The sequence below is a fragment of the Phyllobates terribilis genome, unplaced genomic scaffold, assembly GCF_046119375.1.
Source record: "Phyllobates terribilis strain yellow unplaced genomic scaffold, ASM4611937v1 Scaffold_12__6_contigs__length_324123572, whole genome shotgun sequence".
Classification (NCBI taxonomy): domain Eukaryota; kingdom Metazoa; phylum Chordata; class Amphibia; order Anura; family Dendrobatidae; genus Phyllobates; species Phyllobates terribilis.
Genome location: NW_027362772.1, coordinates 261,658,238 through 261,674,690, shown reverse-complemented (window position 1 = coordinate 261,674,690; position 16,453 = coordinate 261,658,238). Strand labels below are relative to the sequence as shown.

Here is a 16,453-nt window from a genome sequence, read left to right as displayed (position 1 = left end):
AATCAGACACTTCCCTGATGGTATTACATAATGGATAAGTATCTGTCTATCATTCTCAAGCGCTAAGCCTGCAAGTTATCACCAATCCACATGATAACTTGGAAACAACTGAGCCCCTTTCCAATCCTAAGAAATGCTCTATAAAATGATGCGTATTCACACCTCCTCTCGATTGATTGTCTATGGGACTGCTCATGGGTATTTCTGTGGCCCGTTCTAAAGATCATTATGGGTCCCAGCCCTATTCCCAGGACAGGTGATAACTTGCTGACAGAGATCCCAACCAATCCCAAGAATGGGGCCTTAAAATACTGTGCATGTGCAGCTCTGCTTAACTAATTTTTATGAGACTGGTGAAGATACCAGAGAACAGCGCTTGCATGACCAATATTCTATTTCTACAGGGAATTTCAGAGTCCAGTTTTCAAGATATGATCCCAGCCCTATTCTCAGGATAGGTGATAACTTGCTGACGGAGATCCCAACCAATCCCAAGAAACGGGGCCTTAAAATACTGCACCTCTGCTCAATTATTTTTTTTATGAGACTGAATACAGTGCTTGCATGACCAATATTCTATTTCCACAGGGAATTTCAGAGTCCCATTTTCAAGATCAGTGGTGGTCTCAGAGGTCGGACCACTACCGATCAGCAAGTTATCACTCTAGTGGTTAGGTGATTACTAGAAATGAGCGGATCAATTCTCAGGACTCAGGTCCAGCATCCAGGTCAATGCTACCGGGCGGCAAGCCAGTAGCCCGCAAATCTCTTACCGTCCAAAGTCCCCAGGGTGGCATTTGATTTATCAGGGCTGGAGCAATGTCATCGAGGCATCATGACGCTTTATTGACGTCGTGCCAGCCCTGGCTAATCAAAAGCTGTGTTGGGGACATTGGAAGGTAAGAGATTCGTGGGACTATCGTCTAGCCACAAAGTACCAATGACCTGGACACTGGACTGGATAATCGATATGCTCATCTCTAGTGATAGCTTATAATGTTAGCACAAACCCTTTTTTGAGCAACAGCTACAAAAAGTCTAACTGTATGTTATAAACTGAAAACGTATTTGTGCTTGGGAATATATGATATATAGATACAAAAACGTTTTACAGAATATAATAATTTTTCAGGCAGTAAGTATACGGCTGCATATCACTGGATCTCATTGTATTTGCCATGGAGAATATTTCACAAGTAAGTCAATGTTTGCTTGGATTCATAGTCCATTTGAGACAATGCAGTTGGTTAATTATAAATTGTTGGAATGATCAGATTTATCTTATATGCTTTAAGTCTACACCTTCGGCCTGGGACAGCTCATAGAGTCTCACGGCTTTCAGTATCACCTCTATGTTGATGACACACAGATCTACCTCTCTGGACCCGGTATCTCCTCCCTACTGTTATGCACACGCCCGGGCTGAGCGGCGTGTGCGTGTGATTGTAGTGATTCCACTGGACCGTGCCGGAGAGTGAATGCCTGGAGGGGCTTAACTAGGTATTCACCCGATCCGACCAGGGTCGTACGACGGCATACGACGCCAGTGCACCAAGGAGGAACCAAGCAGAGGGACCAGGTGCTACTCCAGGACAGACCCCGGACACGGCTGTTGACCCACACCAGGGAATGCAGGAACAGACTGGTAGGCTGGCACACAGACTGGTGGGAATAGGCAGGCACGACTGGTATGCAGGCAGGCGGGTATGCAGGCAGGCGGGTACAGGCAAGCACGGCTAGAGTGCAGACAGGAAGGCACTAGCAGGTAGGAACACAGGCGGGATAGGACCCAGTACACACTGGGACTCAGGATCAATGCAGGCAGAGGGGTACAGGCAAGCACAGCTAGAGTGCAGACAGGGAGGCACTAGCAGGTAGGGACACTGGCGGGATAGGACCCAGTACACACTGGGACTCAGGAACAGAACCACAGATGTGGCGGACAAACACAGCAGAGTGAGGCCGCCCAGAGAGGTGAGCGAGAACAGGGCAGGACAAGGCCGCCTGGAGCGGTGAGCAAGAGTAGAGCAGGACAAGGCCGCCAGGAGCGGTGAACAAAGGATCAGAGCTGAGCGAGACTGCTGGAGCAGTGAGCAAGAGTAAAGCAGGACGAGGCCGCCTGGAGCGGTGAGAAAGAGTGGAGCGAGACTGCCGGAGCAGCGAGCAAAAGGGTCAGAGCGGAGCAAGGCTGCCGGAGCAGCGAGCAAAGGAGTCAGAGCAGGCTAGAACCGCCGGAGCGGTAAGCAAAGGAGTCAGAGCAGACTAGAACCGCCGGAGCGGTGAGCAAAGGAGTCAGAGCAGGCTAGAACCGCCGGAGCGGTGAGCAAAGGAGTCAGAGCAGGCTAGAACCGCCGGAGCGGTGAGCAAAGGAGTCAGAGCAGGCAAGGCTGAGTAGGGGGGACAGGGCTCTGTTCACACGGAACAGACAGGAAGGGAAAGGCAGAGCCAGATACCCACAGGGTACTTGCAGAGAAGTAGCGAGTGGACCACAAACTCACAAACGGGAGTACAGAGACAACAGGCAGGAGTTAGGTACGAGTTCAGACTCTGCAGAAAAAGGAAAGGAACAGACATAGAGAAAAGACAGATGAAAGATAGGAGAGAGTACAGACTGGAACTGAGTGTACGGACGAGACCGACACAGGAGCGGGACACAGGAGCGGGTCTGGGAATACGGCCCCCAGAGAGGCGGGACGAACAGGCAAGGAGCGTGTTCAGACAGGACAGACAAGATACAGGAGCAGGTCTGGGTAATCGGCCCCCAGAGAGGCGGGACGAACAGGCAAGGAGCGTGTTCAGACAGGACTGGAAATACAGCCTCCAGGAAAGGCAGCAGGCAAGAGTACACAGACAGGACTCAGTTCAGACACGGGAACTGATACCGTAAGGCAGGAGACAAAGACAGGACTCAGCTCAGACACGGGAACTGATACCGCAAGGCAGGAGACATAGACAGGACTCAGTTCAGACACGGGAACTGATACCGCAAGGCAGGAGACATAGACAGGACTCAGTTCAGACACGGGAACTGATACCGCAAGACAGGAGACAAAGAACGGGACCTGGCACCTTCAGAGTGAAAGCACACACTGAATGAAACACTATGCTCAGGCAGGGATAGATGGGAGCAGCTGAGCTATATACCAGGTGACAGACAGCAATAGGCTGAGGACGCACAAGGGGTGTGACCCACAGCAGGTACAAAAAGCAGGAAGTGATCGGGCGCCGCCCTTAAGCAGCAGAAACAGACACAAACAGACAGCATGGAGGGAAGCCAGAGAGACATTCTGGACTGGAGATCAAGTGCGCGCTCTTGCACAGTGGGAGATGGACCACCATGCAAGGACGCCGCCAGGTATGTTACACCTACTAACTAGAATCCCACAATGTCTGTCCACTATTTCATCCTTCTTCTCGGCTAGATTTCTAAAACTTAACATGGATAAAACTAAATTCATCATCTTTCCCCTATCTCACTCAACCCCACCACATGGCCTATCCATCAAAATCAATGACTGCCCACTCTCCCCAGTACAGCAAGCTCGCTGCCTTGGGGTAATCCTGGACTCTAACCTCTCCTTCAAACCACATATACAAGCCCTTTCCACTTCCTGACGACTCCAACTCAAAAATATCTCGCAGATCCGCACATTCCTCAACCACGAATCTGCAAAAACACTAGTACATGCCCTCATCATCTCCCGCCTCGACTACTGCAACCTCCTGCTTTGTGGCCTCCCCTCTAACACTCTCGCACCCCTCCAATCTATCCTAAACTTTGCTGCCCGACCAATCCACCTGTCCCCCGCTATTCCCTGGCCTCTCCTCTCTGTCAATCCCTTCACTGGATCCCCATTGCCCAGAGACTCCAGTTCAAAACCCTAAGTATGGCATACAAAGCCATCCACAACCTGTCTCCCCCATACATTTGTGACCTAGTCTCCCGGTACATACCTGCACGCAACCTCCGATCCTCACAAGATCGCCTTCTCTACTCCCCTCTTATCTCCTCTTCCCATAATCACATAAAAGATTTCTCCCGTGCTTCCCCCCTACTCTGGAACTCTCTACCCCAACATATCAGACTCTCGCCTACCGTGGAAACCTTCAAAAGGAACCTGAAGACCCACCTCTTCCGACAAGCCTACAACCTACAGTAACCATCGCTCCACCACACCGCTGCATGACAAGCTCTACCCTCACCTACTGTATCCTCACCCATCCCTTGTAGATTGTGAGCCCTCGCGGGCAGGGTCCTTTCTCCTCCTGTACCAGTTTGCCGTTGCGTTGTAATTGTTTCTGCTATGTACACCCATTTTTCACATGTAAAGCGCCATGGAATAAATGGCGCTATAATAATAAATAATTTTTTCTGAGTTAGGTAATTCTGATCTATGTACATGGGGTGTGCGATGAACTGATGTCTAAAAATACATCTGTGATTAAATGTAATTTCAGCAGGTGAAGCTGGACATTAACTAATAAATTATAGGTTATACAATATTAATTAACCTGTCCACCAAAAATCACATATCAGCAGTGTTAATGCAGATGCTATCATCTGGTGATCACAGACTGCATAATCAGGTCTTCTAGAGGGACTAAATAAAGTGTGAAAACAAAGCCAATACAATATTAAAAAATATACAGAAAAAAAATACAAAAACTCCTATTACAAAATATAAAACTAAAAAAAATGGAATTGACTCCAGAATAGCACTAATGAAAATTACAGCTCATCCCACAAAAAAAAACAAGCCCTGAAAAACACAACAAAAATGTTTTTGTTTTTTTTTTCAAGTGATTTTAAAATACAAAATGAAAAAAATAAAAAATTGCAAAGCTTCTCCTTCCCATTACATTGTTAAAATGGACAATACATTGCACCTGGATTTTTCACAGATCCATAGACTTGAATGTTGGTGATTTTGATTTGTGACTCAAATTAAAAAAAAGAAAAATTAACCTGTTGCGGTGATTTTTTTGCAGATGCATAGAAAAAAAACATGGATATGTGAACAGCATTATAGACTATGATGGATTAAAAATGGACGTGTGAATGAAGCCTTAATCATGACACGGTAAAGAAATAGATACACTATGGCTAATAATTATTAGGAATGCATTATGCAATGGCTGTCATGAAGAAAAATACGTTTTGCAAATTTCTTATCCTAAATTTGTGAGAGGAAGGTGCGATTTATTCACATTGCGCTAGTTGCAAAACATACACTGATCAGCCGCAGTTCACACGCTACCCACTGTGGTAATCATGGACTGGTGAAGTTGGAGCATGTGATGCAATAATAAATCCCATGGTTAATATAATATTTATTAATGGGCTGTATATCAATGAGAAGATGGCTGGGATGAAATGTCTATGCAAAAACCTTAGATAAGTTGCTGATGTTACAGAACACAAAGTTTCAATTTCAATCTTCAATCTTTTATTCATTTTCAGAACCTCCTGATATGCAGTTTGCAGCCTGATCCACGTTTCAGATTTTTCTCTTGTGGGAGTCTCTCTCCCTGTAATACAGGTTGGATGTGAGGTCTGTGTTTAAGCAATATGGTAGATGATGGATTTAGAGGCTAGTGATCGAAACTTTTTAATGAAGACTGTTTAGAAATGTTCTTAACTTTGAAATCTAGGAAGCGAATAAACAATACAAAAAAAAGGTGTGCACAGGTATATGACGCGCCCCCTGGGCTGTGGGGTACTCGGTGCCGGGCCGGTCGTTGCTAGGGGAGATGTCACAGTGGCGGTGACCCGGTCCGTGACCCAGGGCGGTCAGTAAAAAGGGGATATTTACAGGGGAATTAAAGTTCTTATATACAGTTAGTGACGCCACCTGTGGTATGCGGCTATATGGAGCTGTTGTTAATGCAGCAGAGTTGGTTTAGCTCTTCACAGGTAGAGCTAAGATCCAGGGCAGTGTAGACGTTGCTGTTATGGTGTAGTGCAGGGGATGGCGCAGTTAATAGTCAGTCCACAACTTAATGGCGGTTTCCTCTTATCTTTACTTGCGGCGGTTAGGCAGACCGGGGCACGGGTACTAGCTGGTAGTAGAGGTCCGGGCGGCCTAGAAGCAAGTTGGGGGATAAACCTAGCCAGGTGGAGTTGTAGACCTTCCCTTTTGTGCTACCTCTTTGGCCCTGCTGCGTATAGCTATGCTGCAGCCCTCCTCCCTGAGTAAAACGTCTTTGTGCTCACCCGTATGGCAGGTAGCTCGGGCCTTCCTGGAGTGTCGCTCCCACGTGGTGGTGCTGGGCCCTATGTGCTGTTGAGCCTCCGGGCATCTCATGGGGCCAGGAGACCTGCAGTCTCCTGCCCTCCGGTTTCTGCTGCTGGGCTTTCGGTGCCCCACAACCTCGGACTCCGGTGTCCGGTTCTTCTGCGCTTTCCTCTGGGGTGAACTGCCGTGCAGCTCCACTCCCCAGGTCTTTCCTCTTCACTATCCTGGCTTCAAATGCTCTCACTAACTCTACCTAACCCCGCCTCCAGATCCCAGTTACTAAGGGGAGGAGCTCCCCTTGCTGGTCTGGAGCCTGGAAGTGTTGCATGCTAGTAAAACCTGATTAGGGGACCCCTCCTTGCTTCCAGGGAAGGCATCAACCCCTTGTGAGGGAGGCAATGCCACTGTGGCAACCGGACTCCTGGGGTGCCACATTCCCCCCTAGTTAACTTCAGTACTCCTGGACTGAGGGTACCTTTTAAAATTAACAATTAACAATAACAATTCACATTACAAACAGTTTACAAAATCTCAAAAAGCAAAAACTACAAAAACCCAAGCAAAAACGTACAGCAGTCACTGCGGCGCTTAGTCTTTACACCACAATCCAGGTAACTGAAATTTGGCTGGTGGGAACCGCATCAACCCACTTTGTGTATCGTCCCTGGGCGTGGCTTCAGGGCACTCTTTCGGTGTGCCTGGTCTTCAGCCACGCCTGCGGTTTATTTTCTAGGCCAATTAGTAACTATATCCAACATTGTCCTGACCACACCTAGTCCTGTGGTCCAATTGTTCATAAATTTAACAAATATATATATTTCTAACATTATTTAACGATTACAACTATTTATAGCATACTCTTTAGTTCTCTTACACTTTAGTTCCTCCAGCGGCAAGTGAGCTGACCTTTAGTACTCCAGGTCGATCTACGTAGTACATTTGTTGTCACTGACCTACCCTGGTCCCTAGTGTCTACCCCTGGCCTGGTGGGTTCAGTGTGAACTACACTACGGGTAGTCTGAGGTAACACCGGTAGGCTGGGTAATCTCCTACGAATTCTTTGACTCACCCTGGGTATGACAGATTCACTGCTAGCAGAGGGTAGATTCTCCTGACCTGCTGCTGATGAAGCATCTGTCTCTGGGGCCGACTGGTCTTCCAGATGTTCTGGAGCCTCTGCAGCTTCCCGTGAGGCCGCTTGGAGAAAGGTCAGGACCGGTACCACAATTGCTCTGTTCACCTGCGTCCAAGACCGGGGAAATGCTCCAAGGACTGTCTGGACCGTTTCTTCCACCTCTTCTGTGGGCTGAGGGCTGTCTTGGTCTTCTTCTTTGTGTTTCAACTGTTCAGGACATATCTTCAAGTGGTCTCTTGAAGTTTCCCCTCCATCTTTGCTGATGAGGCACCCCTTGGTGTTATCGTAATTTGAGGGTAGGACGGTGTATGGCTCAACCTCCCACTGGTCATCTAATTTATGGACTCGTCTTTTCCTCTTAAGTACCTGTTCTCCAGGTGATAAGGGAACGGCAGGTGCGTGCTGATTATAAGTTTATAAGTTTTCTCTTGCTTCTGTCTCGCCTGGGACAAACTTCTCTCAACACATTCTTGCACCTTGCGGTATTGTTGCTGCCACTCTGTATCTCAATCTGCATCTGGTGATGTCGTCTCTGGTGTTAAGACTCCCATGTCTAAGTCGATGGGTAGCTTACCAGGTCTTGCTCTTATCAGGTAAGCGGGTGTACAGTCGGTGGAGTTCACCGGGATGTGGTTATATAGGTCCACCAAATCTGGTAACTTCTCTGGCCACAGGCTACGTTCTTCAAGGGGCAACGTCTTCAACAGATCTATTACCACCTGGTTCATCTTCTCACACAACCCGTTGGTCTGGGGATGATACGGCGTCGTCCTTATTTTCTTGCAGCCGTACAAGTTACAGAATTCCTGGAACACCTCTGCTTCAAAGGCTGGACCTTGGTCGGTATCACCCGTTCAGGGCAACCGTGCGGGCGACAAAAGTGCTGTTGGAACGCTTTGGCTGCCGTCTGAGCTGTCTGTTTTTTCACTGGCACTACTACCAAGAACCTGGAGTAGTGGTCTACTATGGTGAGAGCGTAGACATAGCCTGACCGGCTTAGGGCTAGCTTCACGTGATCCAAGGCTACCAGTTCAAGTAGCTATTTGGTGAGTATGGGCTGCAGGGGAGCCCTCTGGCTATCACGGTCTTTTCGTGTCAGGTTGCATGGACCACACTCTCGACACCATCTCTCGATTGCTTTCCTCATGCCAACCTAGTAGAATCGCTCAAGTAGCAGGACTTCCAACTTCTTCCACCCGAAGTGTCCTGCTCCATCGTGGTACGCTTCTAAGACCATTGGCGCATCCCGCCTCGGGACTGCCACCTGCCAGACCAGTTCGTGTGTCCGGGAGTTGATACTTCTTTGACACAGCTTTCCCTCGTAGATGAAGAGTTTGCCCTTCTCCTTCCACAACTGTTGGGTCTCCTGTGGAGCATCTGGATCAGGGTGCGAGTCAGCTTGTGTCAGCAACTCCTTTACCAGGCGGACAGCTGGGTCGCTATCCTGCGTCTCTGCCCATCCATGATGGGGCAATGGGTTGAAAGTGGCCTCTCTGCTGGCGGAGCGCTTGTCTCTCACACAGTGGGAGCACTGGGTCACCCCGTGACGATGGAAAGGGGGTAGCTCTATCTCCTCCAGATCTTCCGGGTCTTCTCCCCCATCCGGCAAATTAGTCATCCTGGACAGCGCATCAGCATTAACGTTTTTATGCCCCGCCCGACACTTGATGGTAAACTCGTAGTTAGACAGTCGGGCCATCCATCGTTGCTCTAGGGCACCAAACTTCGCAGTCTCCAGGTGCGTCAGCGGGTTGTTGTCTGTGAAGACTGTAAATCTGGAGGAGGCGAGGTAGTGTTTGAAGTGAAGTGCTCTGTTACAGCCCAGACTATGGCTAGAAACTCCAACTTAAAGGAACTATAGTTGTCGGGGTTCCTTTCCGTGGGCCGGAGCTTCCTGCTGGCGTAGGCAATCACTCTCTCTCTGCCCTGCTGTACCTGGGACAGCACCGCTCCCAATCCCACGTTGCTGGCATCCGTATAGAGTGTAAAGGGTTGGCCATAGTCGGGGTAGGCCAGCACTTCGTCTCCAGTAAGAGCCATTTTCAGTCGAGTGAAAGATTCGTCTTCTGGTTTACCCCATTTGAACGGAGGTTTCGGGTTCTTGGCCTTCTTGGACTGGCCCACTAAGAGGTCCTGCCTGGGTGCCGCTATCTTGGTGAAACCCTTGATGAATCTCCTGTAGTAGCCTACCAGCCCGAGGAACTGCCGCACTTACTTGATAGTGGAGGGTCTTGGCCAGTCCTTTATCACAGTGACTTTTTTAGAGTCTGGTGCTACACCTTCAGCGCTTTCAACATGACCTAGGTACTGCACCTTGGGCTTCAACAGGTGGCACTTGGACAGCTTTACCTTCAGGCCATAACCAGATAGGGCTTCGAACACCTCGGCCAGGTGCTCCAGGTGGTCTTCATATGTCTTCGAGTAGACAATTACATCGTCTAGGTACAGCAGGATGGTTTCAAAGTTTTTGTTTCCCAGGCAACACTCCATTAACCGCTGGAAGGTTCCTGGGGCGTTGCAGAGCCCGAATGGCATGCAGTTGAACTCGCTGAGGCCCATTGGTGTTGTAAACGCGGTCTTTTCTCTGTCTGCCTCTGCCACAGGAACCTGCCAATACCCACTGGTGAGATCCAAAGTGGAGAAATAGTTAGCTGATGTCAATGTTACTGATTCCTCAATTCTGGGTAATGGGTAGGCGTCCTTATGTGTAATGCGGTTAATCTGCCTGTGTAACGGGTCTGGGAGGCGGAACCTCTGAGCTACTATACAAGGGGGCGGTCCTTGTAAGGGAGCGGGTGGCAATCAGGGATGACGGGCAGGCAGTCACAGCAGGTGACCGGGACAATCTCTGAGTGGACGGGCTGGAGGTCACGGCAAGTGACCGGGGCAGTCTCTGGAAGAACGGGCAGGAGGTCACGGCAAGTGACCGGGGCAGTCTCTGGAAGAACGGGCAGGTAGTTACGGCAAGTGACCGGGGCAGTCTCTGGATGAACGGGCAGGGAGTTACGGCAAGTGACCGGGGCAGTCTCTGGGTAAAGGGTAGGTACGACCTGTGATGGCAGAGCCTCCGGGTAGGCTAGCAGGCAGATGGTAGATGTGTGCTCCCAGGTGAGCAAGCGAGAGTCTCTGGAATGGTAGGTGGTCACAGCACGTGACGGCGAAGCCTCCAGGTAGGCTAGCAGGCAGGTAACAGGTGGGCGCTCCCAGGTGAGCGGGCAGGAGTCTCTGGAAAGGCAGATGGTCACAGCACGTGACGGCGGAGCCTCCAGGTAGGCTAGCAGGCAGGTAACAGGTGTGCGCTCCCAGGTGAGCGGGCAGGAGTCTCTGAAAAGGCAGATGGTCACAGCACGTGACGGCGGAGCCTCCAGGTAGGCTAGCAGGCAGGTAACAGGTGTGCGCTCCCAGGTGAGCGGGCAAGCTGGTCCATAGACAGACTGACAGGAGTTGGAAGGCAGACCGTCGGACCTCAGGCTAGCAGGCAGGTGACTGGATATCAGGCAGGACAAAGGCAGCAAGCTGGCAGGAATCTGGCAGGTAACTGGCAACGGGACCTGAGGGCTGAAGCACAGGTGAGACACAGGTGCAAACAACATTGCTCGGGCACCTCCATTTTGGAGGAGGTGCCCTTTATATGGGAGGTCCTCCGGCAATTGGCCGGGGACTCCTTAGGACGGCGCGCGCGGTCCCTTTAAGAGAGGGGGAGCGCGCGCGCGCCCTAAGCACACTGCCGGGGAAGGAGCGCGCGCCGGAAGCAGCGGGGAGAGCAGCGCTGGAGGACGCCGCGCCAGGAGCGGGGAGGTGAGAGGGACGGCGTCTCTGCCTAGAACGGGGCAGAGACGCCGATGCTACAGCCTGTAATCAACACACATCCTCATTGTACCATCTTTCTTTCTAAGGAGAACTAATGGAGCTGCCCAGGGGCTACAACTATCTCTGATCACCCCAGCCTCCTTCATCTCCCGTAACATTCCTTTGGCACATTGATAGTGAGCTGGGGGTACAGGCCGGTACCTCTCTTTGATGGGCGAATGATCTCCCGTGGGGATATGATGTTGGACCCCTTTTACCTGCCCAAAGTCTAGTGGGTGTTTGCTGAAGACTCGCTCATTTTCTTGGACCACCCGGTATACTCCATGCTTTTGGTGCAAAGGGGTGGAGTCAGTGCCCACTTGTAGCTTCTGACACCAATCCTCCATCTGCCCCTTGGAGCCATTATCCTCCGCTGGTTTGGACGGAGACAGGGGTTCCACTGCTTTTATTGCGTTGTTACTGACAGTGAACAGCTTAGCAAGGGTAGCATACCGGGGTAAATGGACCTCTTTATCGCCACAATTCAGGATGAATATCTGTACTCTCCCCTTGCGGACATCGACTATCCCCCTAGCCGTCAAGATGGTGGGCCTACTATCAGAGTACACGGGTTCTACTAGGGCCTGATAATCTTGACCCCTGAGACCGATTGCTGCCCGACACCATATTAACATTTCACTCCTAGGGGGCATTGCAATGGGGAATGGATCACTCATCCTGACACTGCCGACTTCTCCACCAGACAGCTCTACCTGTTGTCTTTTCATCAGGGCTCTGATTTCCTTCTGCAGAACTCGCTGCTGACTGGAACTGGCAGTCTCTGCGACCTGTTGCAACAAAACAATAATTTCTCCAAGACAATTTTCTATCACATTGGTGCCTATAGTTATCATAGGATGACTTTCTCGGTGATCAATATCAACAATAATCATTCCTTGTGATGGCAGTTCTACTTGGCCAACTTTTATGGTCACCTCTTTATACCCCACCTGAGGCAAGGGCTGACCATTGCTGGCATAGATACTAAGATGTTCATCTGGACGGCGGGTAATGTCTGAATCAGTCCAGTATTGTTTATAAAGGATATATTGCATCGTGGTCACCTGGGACCCAGTGTCAAGCAGTGCGTTCACTGGGATGCCATCAAGCACGACAGGCAGGACCGGTCGTCCTCCCACGTACTTGTCTCGCCAGCTTTGTGGGCCTGGTCGTCTTACTCCTGGGGGTTGGCCCTCTGCCCCAGGTGTTGCTCGTTTAAATTACAGAATCTTGCTTAGTGCCCCGCCTTTTGACAGCGGCGGCAGATGGGTTGTCCGTCCTGGTCGTAGCGATCACTGTTCCTACCTCTGGTCGGTGGAATTCTTCTCTGTCGTCGCCACGGGACGTCATCTGGACTGGAAGACAGCTGGATCTTTTTCTTTGGAGACACTTGCATGGCCTGCACGGTTTTAGTTAGTGTAGCCACACTTTTGGTCAGCTCCTGGACCTAAAGGCGTAGGTCTGCAGACAGGTCATTGTCTAAAGTCTGCGCGTCAGCCTCCACAGGTGCTGGGGGAAAGGACGCCACCTCCTGGTGGTATGTGATAGCTGGACGCCGGAGGGATGCAGTGCCACCTGGGGTTGCTTCTCGCAGCACCCAGATGGCTCGGTCTTTAAATTGCGCAAAGTCCAGATCAGGGTTTTGCAGAGCCATAATGCGCAGCTGTGTCCGGTGAGCGTTAGACAGGAGCCCCTCAATAAACTGCTCAGTTAGCAATCTGTCCTTGTCTCGCACAATGTCGGGGTCCACCTATTTAATGGCCCACAGCGCCTCCTGCAGGTTTAGAGCATAGTCCCGTACACTGTCCTGCACCCTTTGTTTGCACCCGTAGAACTTCATTTTAATTTCCGCTGCGGTGCGGGTGTCAAAGGTATCCTTCAACCGGGCCAGTATTTCCTTGACAGTGCCTTTGTCCCTGCCCGGCCAGGACTTCACCTCTCTCTGGGCTGCACCGATTAGCTGGCCTATGAGGATGCTTTTTGCTCCTCAGACAGGGGGTACACTTTAAACAAACTGCGCAGTCTCTCCTCAAAGTCGTTCAGGGTGTGCGACTCCCCTGAGTACTGGGGCAACCATGCCGCCCCTGGTATATACGGCATTGATAACGGCATTACAGTGGCAGCGACAGCAGCTGAATCCTCTCCTCGATTGGGCATCCTCCTCCCCCCTAGTGAACCTCAGCCAGGTCCTGGGCGTCTGCTGATGTACCAGTATGCTGCTCTGCTGGCGGAAGGATCTCTTACCCGGAGGCTCCGGATCGGGGCCTCCTGCTTCCCCTTGGCTGACGGCAAATGACGTGATAACACAGTTCAGTACAGTCTATGGCACACAGGACCCGGTTATACCGGGCTTCGTGAATCCTGTTCGTGACGCCAAGTTGACGCGCTCCCTGGGCCGTGGGGTACTCGGTGCCGGGCCGGTCGTTGCTAGGGGAGATGTCACAGTGGCGGTGACCCGGTCCGTGACCCAGGGCGGTCAGTAAAAAGGGGATATTTACAGGGGAATTAATGTTCTTATATACAGTTTGTGACGCCACCTGTGGTATGCGGCTAAGGGGAGCTGCCGCTGCGGAGCAGGTCCTCTGGAGCTGTTGTTAATGCAGCAGAGTTGGTTTAGCTCTCCACAGGTAGAGCTTAGCTCCAGGGCAGTGTAGACGTTGCTGTTATGGTGTAGCGCAGAGGATGGCGCAGTTAATAATCAGTCCACAACTTAATGGCGGTTTCCTCTTATCTTTACTTGCGGTGATTAGGCTGACTGGGGCACGGGTACTAGCTGGTAGTAGAGGTCCGGACAGCCTGGAAGCAAGTTGGGGGATCCACCTCGCCAGGTGAAGTTGTAGGCCTTCCCTTTCCACTAATCTCTTTGGCCCTGCTACGTATAGCTATGCTGTGGCCCTCGTCCCTGAGTAAAACGTCTTTGTGCTCACCCGTATGGCAGGCAGCTCGGGCCTTCCTGGAGTGTCGCTCCCACGTGGCGGTGCTGGGCCCTATGTGCTGCTGAGCCTCCGGGCGTCTGATGGGGCCTGCTGCTGGGCTTTCGGTGCCCCACAACCTCGGACTCCGGTGTCCAGTTCTTCTGCTCTTCCTCTGGGGTGAACTGCCGTGCAGCTCCACTCCCCAGGTCTTTCCTCTTCACTATCCTGGCTTCAAATGCTCTCACTAACTCTACCTAACCCCGCCTCCAGATCCCAGTTGCTAAGGGGAGGAGCTCCCCTTGCTGGTCTGGAGCCAGACGCGTTGCATGCTAGTAAAACCTGAGTAGGGGACCTCTCCTTGCTTCCAGGCATGGCATCAACCCCTTGTGAGGGAGGCAATGCCACTGTAACAACCGGACTCCTGGGGTGCCACATTTACATAATAGCCTTTAACTTTTATTATTGTCACATTAACTAGACTGAGAGCCAACATGCCCTACAACATGTACGTCTACATGGAAAAGTATATATATGGTGGCACCGAGGACACAGAACGAACATTGGCTTATATATCATGTGCCTGAGGAGATGTTTAACTACTGGTTGGAATCACTAGCAATGATTGACAAGCGATGGAGTATAATAAAACCTAAGATTTGCATAAAGCTGGGTTTATACTGAAAAAGGGCATTTGACGCGCCCCCTGGACCGTGGGGTACCGGGTGCCGGGCTGGTAGATGCTGGGGGTTGTAGTCACTGTGGTGGTGACCCGGTCCGTGACCCAGGGCGGTCAATCCAAGGGAAATTATATGTATGGGTTTTATTAAAGAGTCCGACTACGCCACCTGTGGAATGCGGCTAAAGGGGGCCATCGCTGCGGAACAGTCCTCTGAAGCTGGTGTTACTGCAGCAAGGATAGTATGACTCCCCACAGGAAGAGTTAGCTTCAGGGCAGGGTGTGGATATTGGTGGTTGTGCAGGGTGTCGTAGTGCAGTAATAACCACAGAGTCAGTATAGTGCAGTCCCAGGGTCTTTACTGATGACAATTAGGCAAGCCTGGATTGGGGTACTGGCTAGAGGTAAGAGTCCAGTCAGCCTGGAAGCAAACATAGAGTCCTCCTTGCCAGGTGAATTTGTAGGCCTCCCCTTCTCACTATACTCTTTGGCTTTGCTGCTTGTAACTGTGCTATAGCCCACGTCCCTGAGTGTAACGTTCTGTGCTCACTCGTATGGCTTGCAGCTCGGGCCTTGCTGCCGCGTCGCTCCAACGTGGTGGTGCTGGTCCCTCTGTGCTGCTGAGCCTCCGGGCGTCTGATGGGGCCAGGAGACCTTCAATCTCCTGCCCTACGGTATCTGCTGCTGGGTCTTCAGTGCCCCACAGCCTCGGACTCCGGTCCTCTGTGTTTCTCTAGCTAGGACGAGCTACCTCAGCTCCAGTCCCTAGCTCTTGTCTCCTCGACGTCCTAAGCTCAACTCCTGACACTAAGACTCACTAACCCCGCCCCCAGATGCCAGTTGCCAAGGGGAGGGGGCTCCCCTTGCTGGTCTGGAGCCAGGAAGTGTTGCATGTTTAGTATCCCTGACTAGGGGACCCCTGCTTGCTTCCAGGCATGGCATTACCTCTTTTTAGGGAGGCAAAGCCACTGTGGCAACCGGACCCCTGGGGTGCCACACATTGAATGAGGCTATGATATAATAATATCGGACAGCACATGGACCAGAGTTGGTGGGATCTTTTTAAGATCTTATATGACCTCTTCCACTAGGGTTCAGCGGATCAAGTCCGATCACTTGTTAATAGCTATCATGACGGGATTCATTGGGTCCATCTGCTTTCTAACCTACATAAGACTGTGCCATTCCATGATTTTGGAGAATCATCACCTCCTGGAGAAGATACTATTAAGATTATTCTATCATAACTCCACATGATATCATCAGTCCGCTACTAACTATATCGCCCGCATATATCTGTGTGCACTTACCTACAGCTCTTCTCCAGGAGCCACGTTCTCACTTCTTTTTATGTAACTTGGTAAGTAAAGTAAATGTATCCTCCTCATTATGCCAGAATATGAACACACCTCCTTGGCTCTAACGCCAGCCTCACCTGACTTGGGTTTTTTCCAGATGTATCTATGATAATGATTTGAATAATGATAACTTGCAATTAAATATAATTTAGATACATATCATGTCCATTCATCATTCCTTTGCACATGAACTAATAACATCAGAAGGGCAAAATGGGCTCTGGAACCTTAAGGTTTTCTAAAAGTGCCACATATGGGTTGTCCAAAATAAATGTTCCTTTACT

The 16,453-nt window shown here is 50.6% G+C and overlaps 1 protein-coding gene and 1 long non-coding RNA gene across 3 annotated transcripts in view; one reads left to right on the top strand and one right to left on the bottom strand.

Moving 5' to 3' along the window:
* LOC141172574 (solute carrier family 2, facilitated glucose transporter member 5-like) overlaps positions 1–16,242 on the bottom strand; it is a 51,215-nt gene extending 34,973 nt beyond the window's left edge. Inside the window, exon 1 of one of the 2 annotated variants that reach the window (XM_073656931.1) lies at positions 16,122–16,242. Coding sequence is in view for 1 of the 2 variants with exons in the window: in XM_073656930.1 (XP_073513031.1) it covers positions 11,934–11,948 (15 nt within the window). In the remaining variant the exon portion in view is untranslated. Of the gene's footprint in view, positions 1–11,933; positions 11,964–16,121 lie in introns of those variants that run through there. The other variant, XM_073656930.1, reaches the window with a different exon arrangement.
* LOC141171587 (uncharacterized) lies at positions 805–5,593 on the top strand. Its single transcript, XR_012252350.1, has 4 exons — positions 805–899; positions 1,133–1,196; positions 4,990–5,081; positions 5,462–5,593. It is a non-coding gene; the product is annotated as an uncharacterized lncRNA (long non-coding RNA).
* Positions 16,243–16,453: the final 211 nt, after the last annotated feature.